Source organism: Grampus griseus, assembly GCF_964374135.1.
Source record: "Grampus griseus genome assembly, chromosome: X".
In the NCBI taxonomy this organism is placed as follows: Eukaryota; Metazoa; Chordata; class Mammalia; order Artiodactyla; family Delphinidae; genus Grampus; species Grampus griseus.
In genome coordinates, this window is record NC_138999.1 from 95,028,543 (window position 1) to 95,052,168 (window position 23,626).

At 40.5% G+C, this 23,626-nt stretch overlaps 1 protein-coding gene across 2 annotated transcripts in view; it reads right to left on the reverse strand.

The window, feature by feature from the left end:
* AMMECR1 (AMMECR nuclear protein 1) overlaps window positions 1-22,850 on the reverse strand; it is a gene marked incomplete at both ends in the record, with an annotated part of 103,761 nt that extends 80,911 nt beyond the window's left edge. Inside the window, one exon of one of the 2 annotated variants that reach the window (XM_082681475.1) lies at window positions 22,340-22,850. In XM_082681475.1, coding sequence (XP_082537601.1) covers window positions 22,340-22,812 — 473 coding nt within the window. The remainder of the gene's footprint in view (window positions 1-22,339) is intronic. The other variant, XM_082681476.1, reaches the window with a different exon arrangement.
* Between the last annotated feature and the right edge of the window lie 776 nt (window positions 22,851-23,626).

The following is a 23,626-nucleotide window of genomic DNA, read 5'->3' on the forward strand; positions in this document are numbered from 1 at the left end:
GAGTCTATAATTATTTCAAAATAAAAAGCTAAAAGAAAAAAATAGAAGAACCAGGCATTTCTCAGTGTGCTGATGTAGAAATATCTCCAAGATTGACTCTTAACTGCAAAAAAAGTATAGAATAGTATGTATAGTATGCTACTCTTTGTGCAAAAAAAAGGGTACGCATATGTACACAAATGCTAGTATATGCATAGACTATCTCTATAAAGGTACACAAGAAACTGGTGGCAGCAGGGGAGGGGAACTGGGCAGCTGAGAGGGGTGGGAAGGAGACGTACATCTTTTTTTTTTTTTTTTTTGCGGTACGCGGGCCTCTCACTGTCGTGGCCTCTCGCGTTGCAGAGCACAGGCTCCGGACGCGCAGGCTCAGCGGCCATGGCTCACGGGCCCAGCCATTCCGCGGCATGTGGGATCTTCCCGGACCAGGGCACGAACCCGGGTCCCCTGCATCGGCAGGCGGACTCTCAACCACTGCGCCACCAGCGAAGCCCAGAGACGTACATCTTATTGTCCTCTTGTGATGTTTGAATTTCATACCATGTACACATACTGCCTCTTCAAAAAAAGTTTATTCCAGGGACACAGTTTTCCTGCCAGAAGGTTTTAAAGTATCCCTTCCATCTGATGTATTCCCCTTCACCCAGTTTAAAAGGCCCAGGGGTTATGGGATGAGATCTAGGGATAGGTTCTTCCATTGACCCAGCACTGTGTGCATCCTCCTGCTAGACTGTGAGCTAGCTCCTCTGGGGCAAGGGACCACAGCATTAGCCGTTCCTGGCACAATGTCTGGCATATCTTGGGACACAGATTTTCTTGAATTAATTTGACCTTTTATCTTGGCCCTTCCTTTTGACTTACTCTTAAAACCCCACACCTAGACGGATTCTTTACCACTGATTCTGCTCCGGGAATGATGCTTAAAAAATTAGCTTCTCATTAGCATCAGTCATTCCCAGGTCAGCAACTGTTGACACCAATGCTCAAAAAGATGCAGGTTTATTCCAGTGAAGGCAAGATTTTTCATGGAAATATGGGTGATTTATAAATTTCATTTTTATTTTAACATCTGTATGTCAATGAACAAGATGACTCTTCAGCCATCTTAGCTAAAATCTCCCATCCAGGCTCCTCACTCCCTAACTTCTATAGGGTTTATTTGTCCCTCCCTCTATAAGGTAAGACTTATTTGTAGTACAGTTATCTCAGTGCATAACTTAGCTCCCTTACTAGAGTATAAACTTCTTAAGGGCAGGGAAGCCTTATCTATCTCATTATTCCCACAGTAACTAATATCTAGGTCAGTCATCTTTGAAGACAGTTCATTTAATTAACATTTCATAATTTAAAAATTAAATAACTTTAAAAATACCATTTAATGTAAAAGTAACTAATTTGCTTAAAATAGCACAGTGGGTTTGTTGTGAGGGCAAATAAAAAGACTTTTACAAGTCTGTCATAGAAAGAAATTATGCTATCATAACATCCTTGAGAATGTTGCCCTGACTTCATGGAGGTGGAACCAGCACCTTCTTGATCTGTATACTAGAACCATATCCTTTCTCCCTTCCTCAACCATGTACAGCTTGCTTCTAAGCTGAAACATTACTATGAAATTGCTAAGCTACTCGCTCTTTAAACTTGATAAACAATTGCTAAATAAGGAGACTAAGATCCCTAAGGGGAGAGAGAAGAAGACGGTAGTCCCTTCCGAGAGCACCCATTCAATAGCTTCCTACTTACAAGGAATCTTGTTTTGCCTGCTGGACATCCTTGATCCTGACAGCCAGTCCCCAGAAGCAGTGCAGTGCTTGTTTCATGTTACTTGCAGCAGGGTCAAGATCCATTCAAAACTGCTCAGAGCCTTTCATCATTTTGCCTGCCACATTACCTCTTCCTCAAATAAAGAGAACTGAAAGCAAGTCAAAATGAGAGCTGATGTTCTCCCCATAGGAACAAATCATTGATATTATAAGTTATAACGGGTTTTATTATCTGGAACTTTTTTAGTCTACTCTGTAATTCATTAGGTGAGTTAGGTTATGTTAAGTTCCAAAAGGTTAGGTTATACTAAAACTCTGTTATAATTCTTATTTTTATTTTTAAAGCAAGCATTAATATAAAAGGCAACTTTTTTTCATCATGTTATAATCCTTCATACTTGTCCTTAATAGTAAGCCTTGATGAGGGCAGGAACCACATTTTATTTATCTTTGAATCTCCCACAGTGCCTTGGACATACAAAATTCTTAAGAAATATTTATTTGAATTAACTTTTTCAAGGATGCATTGAATCTGCCCATTGACAGATAATTCACTTCTAAAATTCAGACATTTCTATTAAAATGATTCAACTTTTTTACTGATGTGCCATACTTATTTCAGAAAAAACGTAATTTTTCTCAAGTCTCTAAAGAGACTCCACCTGAGCTAAAACCAACTTTCTGGGCAATAGATATACATGTTTTTTGACAGATACTGCACATCAGATTGAAGGCCTCTGGGAATTAGTTCTCGAAGAGAGGCAAGCAAGCTTAGAGAGAGATTTTTTAATTGTCTCCAGTTCCTTGAGGGGTGTCATAAAATTATTAAACATATTAATTTTAATATCAAAAATAAGTCAGAAAGAGAAAGACAAATACCGTATGCTAACACATATATATGGAATCTAAGAAAAAAAATGTCATGAAGAACCTAGGGGTAAGACGGGAATAAAGACACAGACCTACTAGAGAATGGACTTGAGGATATGGGGAGGGGGAAGGGTAAGCTGTGACAAAGCAAGAGAGTGGCATGGACATATGTACACTACCAGATGTAAAATAGATAGCTAGTGGGAAGCAGCCGCATAGCACAGGGAGATCAGCTCAGTGCTTTGTGACCACCTAGAGGGGTGGGATAGGGAGGGTGGGAGGGAGACGCAAGAGGGAAGAGATATGGGAACATATGTATATGTATAACGGATTCACTTGGTTATAAAGCAGAAACTAACACACTATTGTAAAGCAATTATACTCCAATAAAGATGTAAAAAAAATTTTTTTAATAAATAAATATATGCCATTAAGCACTTTTAGGAGAGAGGAGGGATATGTTATAAAACCAATGCTTGAGTATTATAATTCTCACCATGTTAGAAATCATACTAAGAAGAAATAGGCAAGGCTTAAACACTCTGGTGTAGTTTTCTCATCTTAGAAACTGGAATAAGAACAAACTCCTAATTCATGAGAACGTTCTGAGAATGATCATTATGAAGTTCTTTTTAGTATTTTATTAAGGTCTTACAAAGAACCCAAAATATTCTACATAGATAATGTGCTTGTTTACAGCATATAAAAGAAATTGTCAAATAAAACTTAACTTTGAAAATAATCTGCAATCTCTCTCCCAGAATCTGACCTGCATGTCAAAGCACGGAGATTTCTAAAACTAACTACCAAATTCTTACCTCCAGTTTGAGTCATTTTCTTAATGGCTGCCCTGGGAACCGTTTTAACATCTTAACTTAAAAAAATCTAGTTCAGGTTAATACCAGCCAATGTCAACAGTATACAAAATCTCTGTCCCTTCCCCTCTCCGTTAAGCTATTATTGTCATTCAGATTACCTCTTTATACGTGATAAACCCATCAACAATTTTAGAATTATTGCTTTATGCAGCTCTCTTAAATCAAATAGGAGAAGAGTTACAAAGATACCTTTACGCTGCCTTTTATGTTTATCTATGTAGTTATGTTTACTAGTGCTCTTTATTCCTTTGTGTGCATTCAACTTACTATCTAGTGTCCTTTCATTTCAGCCTGAAGGACTCCTTTTAGTATTTCTTAAAGAGCACATCTGTAGCAACAAATTCTCAGTTTCTATTTATCTGGGAGTATGCTAATTTTTCCTTCATTTATGTTGGATAGTTTTGCTAGATATAGGATTCTTGGTTGACAATCCATTTCTTTCAGCACTTAAATACCTCATCCCACTGCCCTTCTGGCCACCATGGTTTCTGATGATAAATCAGCTATTAATCTTATTGAGACTCCCTTGTCCGTGATATGTTCCTTACCTCTCGCTGCTTCTAAGATTCTCTTAGTTTTTGTCTTTCAACAATTTAACTATCATGCATCCAGGTGTGGATCCTTGTGAATTTTTCCTACTTTAAGTTCATCTTACTTTGAGTTTGTTGAGCTTCTTGGATGTTGTAGATTAATGCTTTCATCAATTTGGGGAGTTTTCAGCCATTGTTCCTTCAAATACTCTTTCTGCTCCCCCACTTCTCATTCTGGGACTCCTATTATATGTATGCTGGTATATTTGATGGTGTCCCACAGGCCTCAGGGATCTGCTCATTTTTCTTCACCCTTTTTTTCTTTTTGTTCCTCAGACAGTATAATCTCAATCTATCATCAAGTTTGCTGATTCTTAATTCTGCCAGTTCATATCTGCTGTTGAACCACTTCAGTAAATTTTTTATTTCAGTTATTAAAAATTTTCAACTCCAGATTTTCCATTTGGTTCTTTTAAAAATAATTTCTATCTATTGATATTCTTTATTTGGCAAGACATTCACAACGTTCCTTTAATTGTTCAGGCATGATTTCCTTTGAATATAAGGTTTGTTGTTGCTGTTGCTATTTGTTTGTTTGGGGACGTCCCTGGAAGAATTCTGTAAAGTCTGTATTCCCTGCCATATGTGGTCACTGGAAGTCTCTGCTCAGTTAGCTTAGAGGTCAGCTAATGATTGGACAGAGATTTTTCTAAAATGTCTTGAACCAATAGATCTTTCACCCCTTGCCAAGGGATCCTGTGTGTGTTGGGACATGCCTTCAATGCTCTGGCAGTTTACAACTCTGCCTTGGTCTTCATTTCCTACTTCTGCAGATTTTCAAGGTCAGCCAGAGGTGAGCAAACAGGGCCTCCTCAGATCTTTCCTGGGCATGCACCCAGCCCTGCACATGTGTATGGCCTTGTAGATACCCAGGAATATACTGGAGTTTTTTAAAGCTCCCTATTTCATCTCCAGATCCTTCTTTTGAGTTTTTTGACCAGCCCCTTCTTTGCCCCTCCTGGTATCACTACCTCAGGCAGATGCAATGTTAAACAATTGCCCCTAACTGTTTTAAACAAATGTCCTGAGGATAAGACTTTTCCACTAAGCAAGGATGAGTCACATCAAGTTAAGACAAGCCTTGTGAATGAGGCCTTTTCATGGAGCTGCCAGACAGGTCAAACAGTTACAGTTCTATGGGGACAGGGATATTTGGGGAGCTTGACCCTTCCAGTGGCTACTGGTTTTCATAGCTACTGTGTTTGCAAGGTTGCTGGTTTCCTTATGGAACTGGGGAAAGGGAGGTAGGATTAGGACAAGTTAAAACACAATATTCACTGTTCTTACTGAAAATAGGCTGTTTTTAATGAATAAATAAATGCTCCTAAGGTTGTTAGAAGTCTTTGGTTAATTTCCAGAATTCCAAAGAAAGCTGATTTTGAAAATTTTTGCCAGTTTTCACGTTGCTTTTTTAGATGAGTAGATTTTCTGAGGTCCTTACTCCAATATTCTGAAATCCCTTCTTTGAGTTTGAAAATCTTTCTGGAACTGGTGTCTTCCAAAAAGACTGTAACCTTCAGCTCTTAAAACTGCCCAGCAAAACATGTGGGATCCCTGGTGATATCTACACATAAATTTCTAGGTTAAAGTATTCGTGAACATCTATAAAATTTGAAGAGGTAAAATATGATCAACCTATATTTACATTTCATTTTACCTGTGCCGACTACAAGGAAATATATGTTTTTTGATAATAGAAATGAAAAAAATGCATTTACTGTTATAAACATTTGGCTACATTTAAGTATTTTTAAAATATTGCTTCTTTTTAAAGATTCACATATTTTAATTTTACATAACAGAACATGAGAGACTATGACTTATCCAAGTCATGGTGGGACTGAAGGCATAGCATCTAATTCAATGCCTAGAGTCGTAACAGATGAAAGGTTACTAAGAAAAGGTCTCACTGTATTTCTTAGATGAAACGAGGAAGACAGTGATTACAAGCTCTAAATCTTGACTTTTATAAAGAATCATAAACACTTTAAAAACTCATTTTAATAGAACATTTACTATTTCATCACGTACAACTGACTATTCATTATCATGTTGCCAAACCAAATTACAAGTTATGAAAGAGTCTGAGAACAATGATAGCATTATCCTAATACTAAATTAGGAGATATCAAACATATTATAAGCGGTTCTTCATTTGGAGAGTCCTGGGGGTCCTGAATGAGTTTAGTTGCAGGTTCGATATGAAAAACGACCTGCTCACACCCTTGTGTGTATTGTATATGTTGCGGGGGCGTGGGGGCGGTGGCGCAGAGAATGAGAACCAACACATAAAGCTTTCCACATAAGTTCCCTACTCCTCCAATTAGCACCCAGAATTTGTACATGAGACTCTGGGTTTGGGGGTCATGCTGCAGGGCAGAGAGGCATGTTGCTGGAAAAAAACTGTTGAGTATCACTGACTTAATGTTTACAACACAGTAAAAGTGATTACAAAGTCATTAAGTTCTTCTCTGAGAAAAACAATTTAAATTGACCAAATCTTCAATATAGAGGAATTCACTCAAAAAAATCAACGACGACAGTAGTCTCAGTGCTATTTACGATGCTATCATTCATTCATAGTTTCACTATTCTAGTCTATACATATTTTTAAAAACCAGCATGAACATATGATAAAGGTATATAACATGATAAGTTTTCACTACTATGTATCTTTAGAACTCATGGACTTAGAATCTGCAATTTTAGGAATTTATGAACAAGCATTACAGTCCTTGATTAAATAATTTTTCATTTCGCTGACATTAATATAAATAATTTGAATCTTATGTACTTTAAGGCCAATATGTGTGAATGAGTTGCTAAGTTAGTAAGTCTATCCTATCATTCAACCCTGCGCTGGATGTTTTCTTTGCATTGTAAACTACGCAATAACTCAGGAAGTGAGAAAAAATTGTTTTTGAAAATAAATGGTCCCCAAATAAAGCAAATTTCTACTGCTGATGATTAATATAAGGAAATGCTTTAAGAGTCGTAAAGCAGTGTTGATTCTTAGCCAGAAAATATTAATTTTGGATAGAGACTAATGTGTTGAATTCAGCTTTGACTCAGTTCTATGACATAAACAAGTCTGCCATAAAACATTTTATGAGGGAAATTACATGCTAAAATATTATTTGTGCTTTCAGGATAACTCATAATCCCTTGGGTCAGGCTTCTTCAAATCTGTGTCTCTTCATCCAAATTATATTAATGGGAGAACAGACACATCAAGAATTTCCATAAAAACAAACAAAGGTATTCCTTTGGTTCACCAAATGTAGGATATTCAGTGTGTTTGCTGACCCCCCCCCCAAAAATGCATTCTTAGGCAATAGATTAAAAACTCCTGACTGCAGAAATACTAGGAAAGAGAGAAGCATTTATCTAAACATATGGAAACCTAGAGTTTAAAACAAAACAGTAGAAAAAAATAAGTAAATAGTACCGAATAGCCTTCCAAGCATTCCAATCTTCTACAAGAATGGAATCATAGGTAAAAGATAAGCAGGTGATTAAAGCCTGTGCCATACCTCCTTGAGAACAATAAACACATGTTCTTACCCTCCTGCGTACAGCTACATGTAGCCAGGTCAGTCCCCAAATAACAGACAATATCAAATAAATCCACAAAGATCTTATGATGTCAGTTATACACATAGAGAAAAAGATACCCACTTCCAGGTGAAGCACAGGAAGGAGCACAATGGAACATCTCACTTATTCTCTGCTTTTAAACTGTCTGGAAAACCTAGAAATCTTTGAAATCTAGCACTGCCCTGAATTCAAAATCAGTCCAGTTAAACAGTGTTTATGTACTCCTTTAGATATTCAAATCCACTGTTTGAAAAAACCTGGAAGTCATAAATTCACAACCTCTCTACCACCATCACTCCACCACCTCCCCAAATTGGAAAACTAGCAGGACCGGTAAATAGCTTTCTAGATAATGCAAAGTGGTTAAACACTGCTAGGATTTAAGTGTTCAAAATTCTATATATTATGCAGTTGCTACCAAGCCTTCAGATATTCAAGACTACTGCTTTCAAAAATGAAGCTCCATAGAAAAATTATGTTGAGGAAGGGGAAGAGAAGGATCCTCCTAGATTTGTGCTTCAATTTTGGGGTGGGAGAGATTGGGAGACAAAAGTATTCAAATAAATATAACAACAATTCTGAGAACAGGAAAGCACCAGTGGCCCTGCTGGGCTCGTGTAAGTTATTTAAGTTAATAAAGGGTTAACGAATGGTTATTATGGGATGGCAAATAATTATAACTCTTCATGAAAGTGAAAGAAAGCTTCAAGGCTAAAACGCTCCTCTGTAAAAATTGACCTGAATTTCTCTAGGTTGAACTGAAATAAACACAGCAAAGGTTCTAAGCACAGCCCATTGGAGACAGGAACCACGACCCTTTGGACCTACACCCATTGTTTCACTTTAAAACGGGATTTGCTTGTTCTCTTGCCACAGCCAAAATGGAAAACCACTGACTTTTTTTCCCTCGATTGTGCTCTACACTATGGAGGCCACTGCCCATTTAACATGACTATTGTTTGAAGCCTGTGAAAAATGAAATTGGCATCTAGGTGGTTCAACCCTGTATAAACAAAATTACCTCTCTTTCCCCTGGCGTGGGCATACACCTTTGTTAATAAAGATTTTAAGCATACTGAGAGTGATCAGGGACCTCTGTGTGGTCTGTCCTAAGAACCACTGGATTCCATTTGGCCTCCTACCCTACTGTGTGGCAGGGGTCTATGATCACCTATATAGGCCAAAATCCATCTCTTCTCCAAAAAAGTTGATTCAAAAATATTTCACTACCCCTATTTTATTTTAACATCTGGTATATCTTCACCTCACTGTAGTAACAGATAATTCAAGTTACAGATTATTCATAATTCAAGGCTATGACATCAGGGAGAGCTGGTCTACTTATAAACATAAACTGACTACACAGAGAACACTGTTCATAAGCATTGTGCTAGTGTTGTTTTTTACTTCCTGAGTATGCTGGCACAACATTCATGCTTATGTGGCTAGAACCTGTCAGAGATCAGTCTCAGAGTTGCGAAATAATTTCCTTATATTCTGAAACATATTCTAGAGAACAAAAAAAGTGAGTTACTAAAATAAAATTTTACAGTGATCACTGAAGAAGAATTTGGGGGTTCTAAGCTTATATCTTAATAAAATTAAAGACAAATTATCAACAAAAGACTGAGAATTTTGCTCTTTTGTCTTCAAAGAGCAACTGTTCAACAAAAAATAAAAATATGCTGTTCTATTGTAATTCAGGAAACTATTTTAGAGTTTTGTTTCTAAATAATACTATAAAACCTTTAAAGATTTTGCTTATATAGTTTGTGTCTTAAGCGTTGTAGCACTCTCAAATAGGGTATGTTAAGAACCATAAGGAGGGGCTTCCCTGGTGGTGCAGTGGTTAAGAATCCACCTGCTAATGCAGGGGACACGGGTTCGAGTCCTGGTCTGGGAAGATCCCACATGCTGTGGAGCAACTAAACCTGTGCGCCACAACTACTGAGCCTGTGCCCTAGAGCCCACGAGCCACAACTACTGAAGCCCGTGTGCCTAGAGCCCATGCTCTGCAATGAGAAGCCCGCACACTGTGGCGAAGAGTAGCCCCCGCTCACCACGACTAGAGAAAGCCCACACGCAACAACGAAGACCCGACGCAGCCAAAAAAAAAAAAAAAAAATTAAAAGAAAACGAACCATAAGGATACACCCACTAATCTAAAGCTAATTTAATAAATAACATCATTCAATAATTAGTATACAATTCTCCTATAATTATTATAATCCCCAGTACCTACCTTATGTGGGTTACATTTGCAACATCCAAGTAAAATTTCTTCATTAATTTATGGAGGAAAAAAGTGGCTTAAAGCCATTTAATTCTATAATAATTAGGGTGGTTTATTTTTTCAATTACATAATCTTTGCAGCTATTCAATTTTCCCAGCTTTATGTTTGAGATACTGAAGTTTAGAAGAAAAAAAAAGAACACCGAACATAGAAGGCACTCAGCAAAGGGTGGTAAAACCAATGTTAATCTAACTGACTTATGCTGAATGTCTATTGATGAATGAAAGTACTTTGTCTACACAGCAGACTCCTACTTGTGTTATTTCCCAGTCTCTTGTCCAGGCTTCATGACATTCGTGACATTAAAGAACCTGCTGAGGCATAATTAACTGGACAAAAGGGAAACTATACCAAGACAGAGGCAATTCACAAGCCATTAACAGTTAAAAATTGTCAACTGGCAGACCTTCATTTCCCAATGCCTGAATTACAGCAACAGTCTCGTGATGGATCCCCTTTCTTGCTAGGATCTCCCCCACTTCAAACTACCTTTGTGGCACCCATTGACTACTGTCTAATTCTCATTCTGACCTCTATATCTTTAAGTTGTTTCCCTGTCTAGAATGCTTGATCTATCTATGAAAAAGGCCTACCCAGCCCGAATCCTACTTTGTCTACGAAGCCCTCCTATAACCCCTGCCCACATTAGTCTTTGTCCAAACTCCTACAGACCTCGTTGTCTCCATCACTCACTTGGCCATTAAGTCATATGTGACCTCATTACTTGTTTCCTGAATCTTGTCTCCTCAATATGACTGCAAGCTTTTTTAAAGGCAGGAAGCATGGCTTATGTCTATTTTATAGATCACTCACCCGCACCCAAAAAGGAGCCTACCAGTGTTCTGCCCACAACAGTTATATCACTTGTTGAACTGAAATATCAGAATTAACCAAAATATGAAGAGCAGTACTAGCTTAGAATAAGAGATAGGTTTCGAGGTAAAACACACTGTCTTAAGATAATGCTGGCAAATAAATCCTGAAGCTTGAACAAATATTCATTTTTAAATGTCTATAAGCAAAGGGATAATCATGGTGGAATTTCTATTTTCTCCTTTAGAAGTGCAGAGGCATCTCTAAATGGAAGAAGTTAGAAACTGCTCCAAAATTCAAATTAATGCATTACAATTCAGTGCTATTACTTAAAAATGTCTGCACCTCTGCTAACGATAAATAACCTCATACTGGTTGTGTAGACAACAGGGCAAATAAACAACTTTCAAGACCCATGACTTTACCATACCTATTATTTCACAGATGCCACTACCACATTTAGATGTGAGCTCTCCATTAGAAACAAATGTGTACACCATAAGAAGCAATTTCAAAAAGTGCTTAACCAGTTTATATGCACACATATGGACTGAAAGGCCTTACTTATAATATCCCATGAGGCAAGGTGTCTTCCAATTTTCCACCTCTCTAGAAAACACATTTTCTCAGAAATACCAGGATTAACTGTCAAAACTAATGTTCTCCTTTAATGCTCTGGTCCCTCCTTCCACCTTTAAAAGTGGGTGAACAAGGGCCAAGCTCTGACCTGTCAAAGATGTTTCCTTATATTATTATTAGCTAATTCGTTAGAAAGCCCTAAAGAACAGAGGATGAGATAACGACCTAAAAGGAAAGCTAGAAAATCAAGCTCTGTTCAAATACAGGTAGTTGGTATTAAGTCTACTAACAAAGCAAATGATAAATGCCAGGTCAAATACTAACTGAAATGCTACTAGTTTGAAATGTTTTTTAAAAATGGTTGTTTCTGCCTCTAATGCCTTTAATCTAGTTTACTCATAATTTTCAGTAAGTTTGGAAAAATAATACTTCAAAGCCTAAATTAGGCTCTCCTGTAAGGGGGGAAGGGTAAGCTGGGACGAAGTGGGGATAGGCTTCATGCATCTCTAATGTGGGTTGGTAAGATCTTTAAAAGATTCTCAACATTCCTATGAAAACTTACTTGCTTGAGGTAGAGCCACTATTACGTACCTTTAAAAAGTAAGCTAAACATGGTGCTTATAGTTAACAGTACTGTACACTTACAAAATGTGTTAACAGGTTCGATCACACGTTATGTGTTTTTTACCACAATAAAAATAAACTTGCTAAAATCAGTATACATCTATATGATTGAAGAGAAATTCGTTAACCAAAAATAGCTGATACCCCAGTTACCTCTGAGAGTGTAATTTGCAAATTAAATCGACCATAGTGGGTCCCGTTAAGAGACACTGGAGATAAGGTACAGAAGAGCCAAGTATACTCAGTAGGATGCCTTCCTATGACTGCATTCTGCAATCAGACATTACATCTGGCTCTCTCCTTTCATAGTATCTGTTCCATAATCTTTGTGATGGAGAATAACTATGAGCAGCAAGCTATGTAAAAGAAACGTCATACATCTAAGGAGAGGCTATTAATACCTAAATACACATGCCTAAAAATAAGACATATCTGAATACCTGAGGATTTATAACTATGTTCGAGGATAAATCAAGAAAAAAAAGGATAATGACCAGAGAGTGGCTACATTTATCCATTTGGACTATACTTAAGCTACTTGTCCCACGGCTCCCAAACTTACCCAGAGGCCTCATTCTGAGGACACGATGTGAATGGTTTTCAATGTGGTCTCTAGGAAGCACTCGGGGGACCCGTACGCAAGTCCTCTTATGTTATTAAACTTCATTCTGTGCATCTGTTGCTGATAGGAATCATTTCTTTTTAACCAGAGTGCCACAACTCTTGGTCCTAAAGGAGGGACACCTAGGTTTGTATCATGTAAAATACGCCTCTTGCAGCAGTCCTGCTCCAGACTCCACACTTGGTCTCTTTATCTGCCCTGAATCCAGGCATCACCTCACTTGACAACAATCTCATTTTTCTCCTTCGCTGATTCCCACATGCCCCCTACTCCTGCCTCCAGCCCTGTGTGACTCTCTGTCTCCACAGAGCCATGCTTTCTGTGTGGAAGGGTGGATTTCTGCAAAACAACTTGCCAAACAGGGCAATGGTTAGAGGACTTCGTAGAGTAAAATACACCACAAACCACCTATCACCTCATTAGCGTCAGAGAAATAGAGGCAGTATCATTCCCACTTGTTCTTGTGGGTTTTTTTTAAATTGACAAGGGTATGGGGTAGATGGATCCAGGAAATGAACAAACATTTTCAACCACTGACTGCCTAGCCCTCTACTCCTACCATCAAAGAGTTATTCCACAAAATCAAGTACCTGGCCAACCTACTGGCAAGTTTTTTGTTTCTAATGCAAACTAAGCGTGGGAGTTTGTTTTAATCATGGGGAACTTCATGAAATGCATCGAGAGCAATACTCTAACATAGAAAAAAGGCCAGAAGACTTCATGAGATTCTTCTTTAGTGAATAAATCACCAACACTGTCTTCCACTTACCACCTTAAAAAAAAAAGTGAAAAGAGCACCCAGCATCTAAACACTTACCTCACTGTTGTTCAAAATCAGGATACAGAGGGTATTTGTCTTACTACAATGAGGTTTGTACTGAGGTCCAAGTTGTACCAGAGATGTAACTTATTTGTACCCAAACCACCTATACCTAACCACGTGGTCTTTAGGCTACATAAGCAATACTACTGTCACAGAGAAGAAACACACCAACGTGACTAGCACATGAGCATTTCTTTGAGGCAGACACAGTGCTGTGGCCGTTGGGCTGACAGCACCAAAACCGATTTTTCATAGATCCCATACTATGAGAATGACTCAAAGATCCACCAGTGCCTGAAGCAAAGCAGAGAATCTGGTGTCACCACCTTGCAGCAATCCAAGATCTCACTATAAGATATGTTACTAGAATTGTGTGTCATATGCTTACAGAAAGTATACGGAATGGCAAGGCGAGCTACATAGGCAGTTAAGTCAATCTCACTACTTTCCATTACTAGAGAGCTGGTCAGCATCTTCTGGCAGGATATTGCATAATACAGTCAACTGTGCTCTCCCAGCATTGCATGTGGCTTTGGGTCACAGTGTGGATTATCTGTAAAATGAAACAGGGGAAAGGCAAGAATCATCAAGACTATCACAGACCTTATTTTAAAAACTAATATTAGCAGGCCTGGACTCAAGCAGAACTTTTCACATTTGCCTATCCACTGAAGATTGCAAAGATCACAAAGCAATATGGCTAATTCTGTCCACTGATAACATCTCTCTTTCACTGCTGAGCAAAGCTGCAAAACAGATCCAGCTTGATTCTTTTTTTCTAAGCTTGAGGACATAGGACCTAGAATCTAGTACCAGACAGTACTTTCAGTCCTTCACAAATTTCCTTTAATCCAAGGCCTGAAACTATTGGTTGGCCAAAAAGTTCGTTCGGGTTTTTCTGTACGATCATACAGAAAAACCTGAACGAACTTTTTGGCCAACCCAATACAAGTTTCTGAGATGGTCCTCCACGAGGCTCTATTTTGTTGACAACTGTGCTGTGATAAACACATAAGGAAATATAAGAGTCACTGAGTGCTTTCAAATTCATAAGCCTGAAGACTGAGAAAATGTATAAACCTACATTAGGGAAACCCAACATTCTGTCAGGTATTTCTACTAGCAAGACAAAGCTTAAAACTATCACTGATCTCTACCCATTTCGGCAGTTCAAAGTCACGACTGGGGAGACCGGGAGGCTGGAGAGATCCCAAGAGACCAACCAAACCAAATCATCACAATAGCTCTTTGCTGCTCTGTGGTTCTGTTAATTAAAAAAGAAATGACATTTGCTAACTGCCAACACTTGAAATATACATATTAAGAAATCTGATTTCATGTGACCAACTATTTGTTTCGTCCCATCCCCTCCCCCACCATGTTTTTAACTGACACCACCATCCTCCTGGTTCCTCAGACTTACAAACTCTGAATTATGTTCAAAGCCTCACTTGCCCCAGCAATGGGAATTTCGTAGATTTCTTTTTTCTGCAATGCCTCTTTACTCACATGCAATCACCTGATTTCAGATCCTCATCCAAGAGCTCTCTCAGCTATCTTTATACGTGATCCAAATTCGATCAAACCAACATGTCTTCTCCTTTCTCTCAAATTAGATAACAGTTGGGAATAGGTGAAAGGTGGGCGGGGTAGGTTCTTACACTTGGGATCAAATTTCATCGCCATTCCAACAGAGCTGTTGAACAAACTTTTCCTGAGCACAAGAATAGCTAGGCACAGAGCCAAGAAAAGAAGAGGCAATGATGGAAAGCAAAAAACAGGTGAGCTGCAATCTTTCCACTCCTACACAAAACCTGGTCCTAGGGTGCGAGTCTCTGCATACACTGACAACTTCTTCTACTTCTTGATTTTTCAACATTCCTTTATTCACAAACTCTGTCCCTGGGGTGCATTCCCTACTTTTGCAACGCCAGTTTTCCTCCTGCCCTCATCACCTTAAGCCTCGCTGGGCTCCCCTACCTTGAGACTCTTCTCCTTCCAATTCATCCTACATTCTAGAGGGCTCGTCTGCAAATTCTGTTCCCTTCCTAACATGGGAAACTATAATCAGATCCAATATTTCTTATCCAGCATTCCCAGAGGGTTCCCAGGACAAAAGGCTACTTTCCATTTCCTTGAAGTTTTATGATCTTAGAGACCAGAGCAAGGGGATTGGTATGGCGAATGCTGAGTGTGCAAGTTGCTGACTGAAGACAGCTGCTGGGAATCCCCAAGCGCTCTGGCAAGGGGTGTGGCGGTGACAGCAACTGGTTTGAGAACAACCAAGTAAGACTTCCAGATCTACTGGTCATACCCACTCTTACCAATAGTCTCTGTACTTCTGCCATTTAAAACGTTGGCTCAAAAGTTGTCCTCTCCCAAAAGCCTTCTTCCTGACCACTCCTTTACCCCATGTCATTACCATGCTTAGGTACAACATTTTTCATGTATCTAATTCACCTGTAATCATGTATACACTGCTCTGAAAGCATTTTAAGAAACTCTGATATCTGTATCATATCTTGAACAAGACTGTGAGTTCTGTGAGGATAGAACTATTTCTTCTATTTCTCTAGTTTCCATCCACGGAACTCAGCATAATGTATATGCTAAAAAACCAAACAAACAGAAAAAAAAACGGGTTTTTTCCCCAGTGACATATAATTTCCACTCAGCTACTCAACACTAAAATTTTTAAGGTTGAGCAAGTTTGAAAGTATGATACATTAAAAGCTGTAGAAAATACACCCACACTTGATAGAAAAGATGCCACTTACAGTTGGACCAAACATAAAATACGCCCCACCCAACCAGCTATATTATTGCCCCATACTTTTTCCTATGGGCGCTTTTCTTTCTACTACATAAGCTTGTGGCTCATTTTTGCTCTTAGCAACACTAACTACAGAAGCTCAACTCTAAATAAGTTTACTGTTGGGAATCTACTCTTCCCACCTACACAACCACTGGCTTCCCACACTGTTTCCAGTGTCCTGTGAGCGACTGCCCAATTACTGATTGTGGAAAGACAGCTTACACACTGAAGGTCCATTCTTGGCAGCCCCTGGGTTTTACTGCTGGTCCTCACTCACTTAGCTTAATTGATTCAGAACAGTATCAAAAAGAGACATTATTACACAAGTTGGGGGAAAAAAAAGACTATTTAAGAAAATTTAAATGCAAAAGCCCTGGTCATTGTGCTGCTTTAAAACAGGCAAGCATGTGTGACATGGAGAGAACAGAAAAACGCCTACTGAAATAAGGAACTTTGACTAATCTCATTGCACAAGTTTTAGTGTTTCACACATATACATTCTCAAAAAGATGGTCTGTTAATGGGAAGCACAACTGACTTCAAAATTATAATAAATTGCCATAATAGGGTATAGTGTTTTAACGCAAATACAATTTCGAAAAGTGTGTAGTCTTTTAAAGACAACAATGTGAATGTTAGTATGTTTCTGAGAAACACATACTAGAAAAAAGCAACTTATGCATGGGCTAACAGAGCATTTTTCTCTTTCTCAGTAGTGGTCCTTCTTCCCACTGGACTGAGAGATCCCAGCAGAAGTTCCTTCTTGGTTGCTACCCACTAACTGGGACCTGAACACAGCACAAACACAATACATAAGGAAGAAAAATCATGAGCTAGATTATCACTCCCTTTGGCCACATGGGGGAGAAAGTAAAATAAGCAATGAGTTTTCCTTTGTAACTAAATATACCTTGCCCTACGTACGCCTTTATGCATGGATATAAAAATAATTTTGTAATTTATATTTCTACATCCTACCATTTCAGTCACTGATGGTTTTTACAGCATAAATGACAACTGGGGGCATGCCTGCTTTCTTTTCTATCAGTAAGATAGGACACCGGATTGCCTTCCAATGGAAATCAACACTGTTGAAAAACAACCCGTATAATACATCCAAAAATGCTCAACAATTTTTCAGACAATTTTCTTTTAAAAAGAAGAACTATCCATTATGACCATTACACTAGCATAGATAAGGAAATCTGTAATGGCTTAGTAGCACCATCTGCAAGAAACATATACACCTTCTGGCCATTCTGGTCAGTCTTCATCCAAAAAAGACATACTAGAAATATAATAGTTTGTGTTTAAAATGCTGATTTAATATCACTTTGACCTGAGCTGCATTATCAAATCATCTTTTTTACTAACATGCGATAGGATTGTTACTCTTCTGGTGAAACAAAGTGCCTACCTCTCACCTCCCTAGAGCAACCCAATTCCTCCCAAGCACACAGAAAAACAGTAATTTGACTACTGCGACAAGAAAAAGGTAATTGTTCAAACACCTGATCAGAGTCTCTCAAAATCTGCATGTCCAGGAGTGGATTTTTAAAAAATACATTTTGTTCACTGCAATGGAAAAACCACACTTATTGATGTTTAATAGTAAAACATATTTTATGTGCTATGGTCTATACAGAATGTAGTACTGCATTAACTTCAAAGGTGGTAAGAAGATTAAAATTAAAAGTTCATGGGATGTGACATGCAACACAGCATTAAAGATATAAAGACTGAACAGTCCCAGTCCCTTAGCAGGATCCTTTTATATTTCTTTGTTAATGAGGGAAATTCTTAAAATGCAATCTAGCAAGCGTAAGCATAAGTAAAAGCTTTCAAAATCTCATCACAACATGTTATTTAAGCGAACTAATCATCAAAGCATTTTTTATGGGAACAGAGGGGGACTTGACTTACCAAAATCAATACAACTCACTTAAAGATATACTTGAGCTGCTTTTAATTCCTAAAATGTGCCCCCCACATTTAACAATTTCTGAAAAAAAGACCTAAAATTGTACCGCAGGTTTCCAGGAGAGGGTTTCCTCCCTGCCAACCCCACCTCGGACTGAAACCAAACCAAGAACCTCAGACTCTTATGATGATCTTGGCAGCCTTCAATCTCCCTGGTGCTAAGTTAGAAAGACCACGATAAAATATACTAACACGGAAGCAGGAAGTTTTATATTGGAAACTGACAGTGAAAACTGCCCTTCCCCTACAGTTGCTCAACTACTTTATTCAGGTCTTCACCACTCTCTAACCCAGTGGGTCTCAACTTGTGGTCCTGGGAACTGTAGCAGCAGCATCACCAGGGAGCTTGTTAGAAATGCAAATTCACGGCCCCACCCCAGACCGACTGAATCAGAAACTCTGGGAATGGGGCCCAGCAATTTGTGTTTTAACAAGCACTACAGGAGCTTATGATGTACCCTAAAGTTCGAGAACCACTCCTCCCCAAACTTTAATGTGCATAAGAATCACCTGGGGAGCTTGTTAAACTGCAGATTCAAATTCAGCAGGTCTGAGGTGGGGGTCTGTGAACCTACATTTCAAACAAGTTCCCAGGTGATGTCTTCTGCAGACCACACTGCAAGTGTTTCCCAAACTAGCTGTTTACCAAAAATCACCCAGGGTGCTCATAAAATCCGAGTACCCAGGAACCACCCCAGACCAAATTAATCAGAATCTCAGGAGAAAGGCCTCGTCGAATACAACCACTGGTTCTCCTCTTCAGCTGCATGTTAAAATCACCTGGAGAGCTTTTAATAATCCTGATGCCCAGGCCCCATCCAAGACCAATTAAATCAGAATCTCTGGGGTTGGGACCCTGGCGTCCATATTTTAAATAATTCTTCAGTGATTCGAATGTGCAGGTTGAGAGCGACGGTTCTGGAGTCTAACTGGCTCGACACCTGGCACAGTGGATCCCTTTATGGTAGCAAATCGTTTCCTATAACGTGGCTGTGTTCCCATCTATTCAATATAAATCTAAGAACTCTGACTTTGAACAGTAAAATGCACCTAAAGTCATTTTTTTATCATGTCTTGAATCTTAGTTCTGTGGGCAAATGTGGCTGTGCAACTGAGACCAAGGATTCAGTAATTCATTCCTCACTTTGAACACAAATGTTACCTGTCTTCCACTAAACAGATTTCCACTGTCCTCCCAAGTCCCAGATACTGCTACCTCTTCGCAATGAGGTAGGTACTCCAAGAAACAGCAGCAACAGTGAAGAATTTGTATCCACACAGCCTTTTCCTATAGTGACATCCTCCCCGCCAAACCTGAAACAGATAGATCACTGGAAATCTCTAATAACCTTCCAGAGTGGAAGGGTCACTGATGAAGCTAGAACTTCTAAGCCTATAAAAGGCAGATTTCACCAGTGACATTTTGACAGAAAGGTCCTGGGAAGGGATGAAAACGGTGTGCTTTCCCACAGGAGAATGTGCCACTGTTGAAAGCACGTCTTCTGGTGGACAGAGACAGGACCTGAAACAGCACTGCTCGTGACACCACGATCCTAATAACTCTGAGGAAAAAAAAGAAAAGCAATGTGCCTATTTCTGTCTTATGACCCCCAGCACCAAGCCACACTAATAAGTATACAATGCTATTAAATATGTAAAACAGAAAGAAAATGGGTTCTGGTTACTAAGGCACTGTCAAGTGATTACAGTTATATCACTTCCATAATCAAACACTGCTTTTAAGAAACTTTGCTGAATTTTTCCACCGTCCACCTCAAAAATGACTTTACGATAAATGAAAATAAGATACAGTCCTCTTTCCACTTAAGTGAACTTTCATTCTCCCCTTGGTCATGTTCAGTGGCTCTTCTAAATTCATTGTTTGGTAGAATGCATGACACAGCCAAGGCCTGCTAAATAATAGTTATTATTCTTCCACCATCATTTCAACATATCCACAGTGGTCAAAAGGGTGTCTTATTTTTTCTGTTTAATTCCATGAAAAATCCAGTTGGTGGACTATTAGAGGAGAATCAATACCTAAATACGTGTGCAGAGTAGCCACTTTTAAATGACATTTTCAAAAGCATTTCCTGTATGAGATGGTCAAGCTCACTTTCCTTTTAAAATTCTTGTTACAGTCATTCAGTTAACCCAAACTCACTTTAAAATGTGTGAAAATAGCACCTCCTGAAAGTGTGTTCGCATATGCTTTGGAGCAATGGAGCGTGAATAGTAAAACAGCCTTTGCCAAACTCATATAACTGAACAGGAGTGAATTTTTGCAGTCCCATGACTTTGCTGAGCCAACCTATGTATCATCCCCAGACTGGCTTTAATACATCATAGACATCCAAGAGAAGGCAGAAAAGTCACAAATAAGTGACTCAACCTAATAAATATTTCATAGATTTTTTTTTTTTACATGGCAGTCTTTTTCAAGATGAATTCTACTTCTTAACCAAAAACTAAATTGGCTAAGTACAGGTGTGGGTTTAGGATTTAAGCTTCTAGAATTAAAACTATGAAATTTATCAAGATATTTAATTTATTTGACAAAGTATCAGTCTCTATGCTCTTTCATGCATTTCTTATGAACCAATGCCCAAAGAGGAACCAAGTCTGAAAGAAAAAGCACAGACCACAGAAGAGTGGCAAAAATACATTTCAAGCATCAAAGCCAAAGAAAACAAACGAAGCAAATTTATAATTTCCAGGACACTTTATTGTAATTTCCACTTTACATATTAATTGAATATTTTTAGTCTAGGCAGAAGTGTTTATACGTATCCAGTCACAGTCTAATCCCCTAATCTCACAAAATGAAAAGAAGCAGTTTAAAAAGAACATCAATTCAGGTATTTATGATATGGGGACAAGGGGCACTTGTCTTAGCTAGAAAAAGGGTTGATGCTTTTCAGTATAAGTTTCACTGAAATTTTTCTCTATTATTTTTCCTGTTGATGCTAAGTACTCATAATAAAAACAATCACCCTCTTTGTCATTCTGTCCTTCCTTGGGCTTTACATTCTGTCTAGCATTTAACTCAAAAAGTCAGTTTATACTCAGTTTACACATTAAAAAAAACAACATATGCCCCATTTCCCACACATCCAAGTGGACAGGGACTAGAATTAACCTGGCTTTTAGCTGTAACCGTGTTATTTTAAATAATTTCACCCACACACTTGAAGGGTAAAATAACTAAAAGTACAAAACCGAAGGAAACCGTAAAAATTCCTACACACTTACTGTTCAACTATTTCTCGAACTGTCGAGCCTAACATGGGTTTCTTAAAAGTGAAATCGACACAAAAGCAAATGTACGCTTAACGTACAAACTGACAGTGGCTCTATGGGGACAGCTCTCTTTGAATGAGCTATTACCCAGACGGTGGAATGAAAAAAAAAAAAAAAAGTCTCACTCTTTAAATGTGAGAGAGCCGGCGGTGCGCTTCACTAGAAACACATTTTAATGGGTATGTTCGGATAAAAATAGGTACTAAGGGAAAATGTGTTTTGAAAAAACCTCCTCCCTCCTCAGGACACGAGGAAACCCGAAAGAAAAAGATGGGTAAACTTCATTGGCTCCGGAGCTAAGTTCCATCACTAGCAGAACAGAAGTTGGATAGTTGCTATTTTTCACGCTGCAATGGAAGAGTAACTCTCCATGTGCAAGGTACGCGGGGCGGGAATACCGGCGGGGCTTTCACAGGGGGTCAAGGAAACCCAAGCCAGGAGAAGTCAACATCGTGAGGGAACCAGAGCTCCCAAACCCGGGCGAACGAGACGCAGGGTGGCGAAGGAGAGGAGAGGGTCAAAACTCCTCGAAGTTATCTCAAAGAGAAAGTGAACACCTCTGGGAACCAGCGCGCCATCTCTCGCAGCAGCACCCCGCTCCAAGTGTGAGGCGCTTGCCTCTGAGGGCAGAAAGCGCGGGGTGCCCTTACTCAGAGCGAGCGGCTCCGGGGACCCGGGGCAGCGAGAGGGGCAGGGGCAGCGGCCGGCGGGGAGGCTGACTCGTACTTTGCCTCAACTCTGAGCCCCATCCCGAGCGCAAGGGAGAGGGCGGCGGTGGGCACGGTACTCACTAGGGCTCGTTGGTGAACCGGGGGGTCCGGGGCTGCTGGTATCCGTACAGGTGACAGTAGAGCACATCGAAGCAAAAGCAGCACATCTCCGCTGACACCACCATCTTCCGGGAGCTGGGCGATGAGGACGAGGCGGCGGACGGCAAGGAGGGCGAGGGTGAGGTGGCGGCGGCCGGGGGAGAAAGTAGGGTGCCCACTCCGCAGCTCGGAGGGGGCGACAGGGAGATTCCCCCGCCGCCGCCGCCGCAGCCCTGGGGGGGAGAGAGGGTACAGCCGCTGCCGCTACCTCCTCCGGCTAGACCTCCTAGACCGTTGAGCCGCGTACCGGCGCCTCCTAGTCCCAGCTCCCCGGCTCGGCACTGGCTCTCTCCGCTGCAGTGGGAGGAGGAGGAGGCGCCACCACCGCCACCCGAGCCAGAGGGGGGCGAACTGGACAGTTTCTGCTTCTTCACCCCGCAGCAACCCGCCGCCATCTTGGAACACTCTCCCCCACGCAGCGCTTCCGACCCATGAGTGAGGCGAGCTGGCGGCGGGGGCGAGCACGCTGCGGCCCCGGCCGCCGGGGGCGCGCCTGGGGCTCGTAGGCCACGCGCGCGCGCGCCGCTACCTGACCCGGACGCCCGGCCACGCGGCCAGCCCTCGCGCGCCCCCGCCCCGGCGCGCGCCCCGCGCTTTCGCGGCTCGGCACCTCGCGCTTGTCCCGCCGGCCTCGCGCCTCCTCCTCCGAGCCGAGCCTCAGCCTCCCTCCCCGCGGCTCTCGGAGGATGAAAGACGCGAAGCCTAGTAGGAAGGAAGCAGAAGGAAAGAAGAAGAAAGCGGAGAGTGGGAGCAAAGGGAAGAGGTGGGCACGCCCCGGGTCAGAGGAGGGAAAGGGAAACTAGTGGGAGGGGAGGGGGGAGAAAGAAGAAAGTCCGAAGTAAGTGTCCAAGTCTCAAAGCCCAGCTCGATGACGGGCGCTGCACATAGTGTTAGTGACACTTGAGCTGAGTTACGTGGAACCTGAGCCACCGGCCTCAAATACGCTGGGTTCTGAACTGCCAGAGTGTGAGCAAGCAGGTGCTCGGAGCTCCACACCTGAGATCGCCCCTCTAAAGTCTGTACAAATCAGTCGGGGAAATGGCCACACGGCAGTGGCTCAATCTGAGCACGCACCAGAAGTTTTCCAAGATTATGGTAAAAGAGCAATACCCTTTCTATTCCTTATCAACAAATACTGCAGCCCGATGGAATCTATATATCCTCTGTTTGTTCCTCAACTTCCCCTCCTAGCCCCGTGAAGACGTTTAA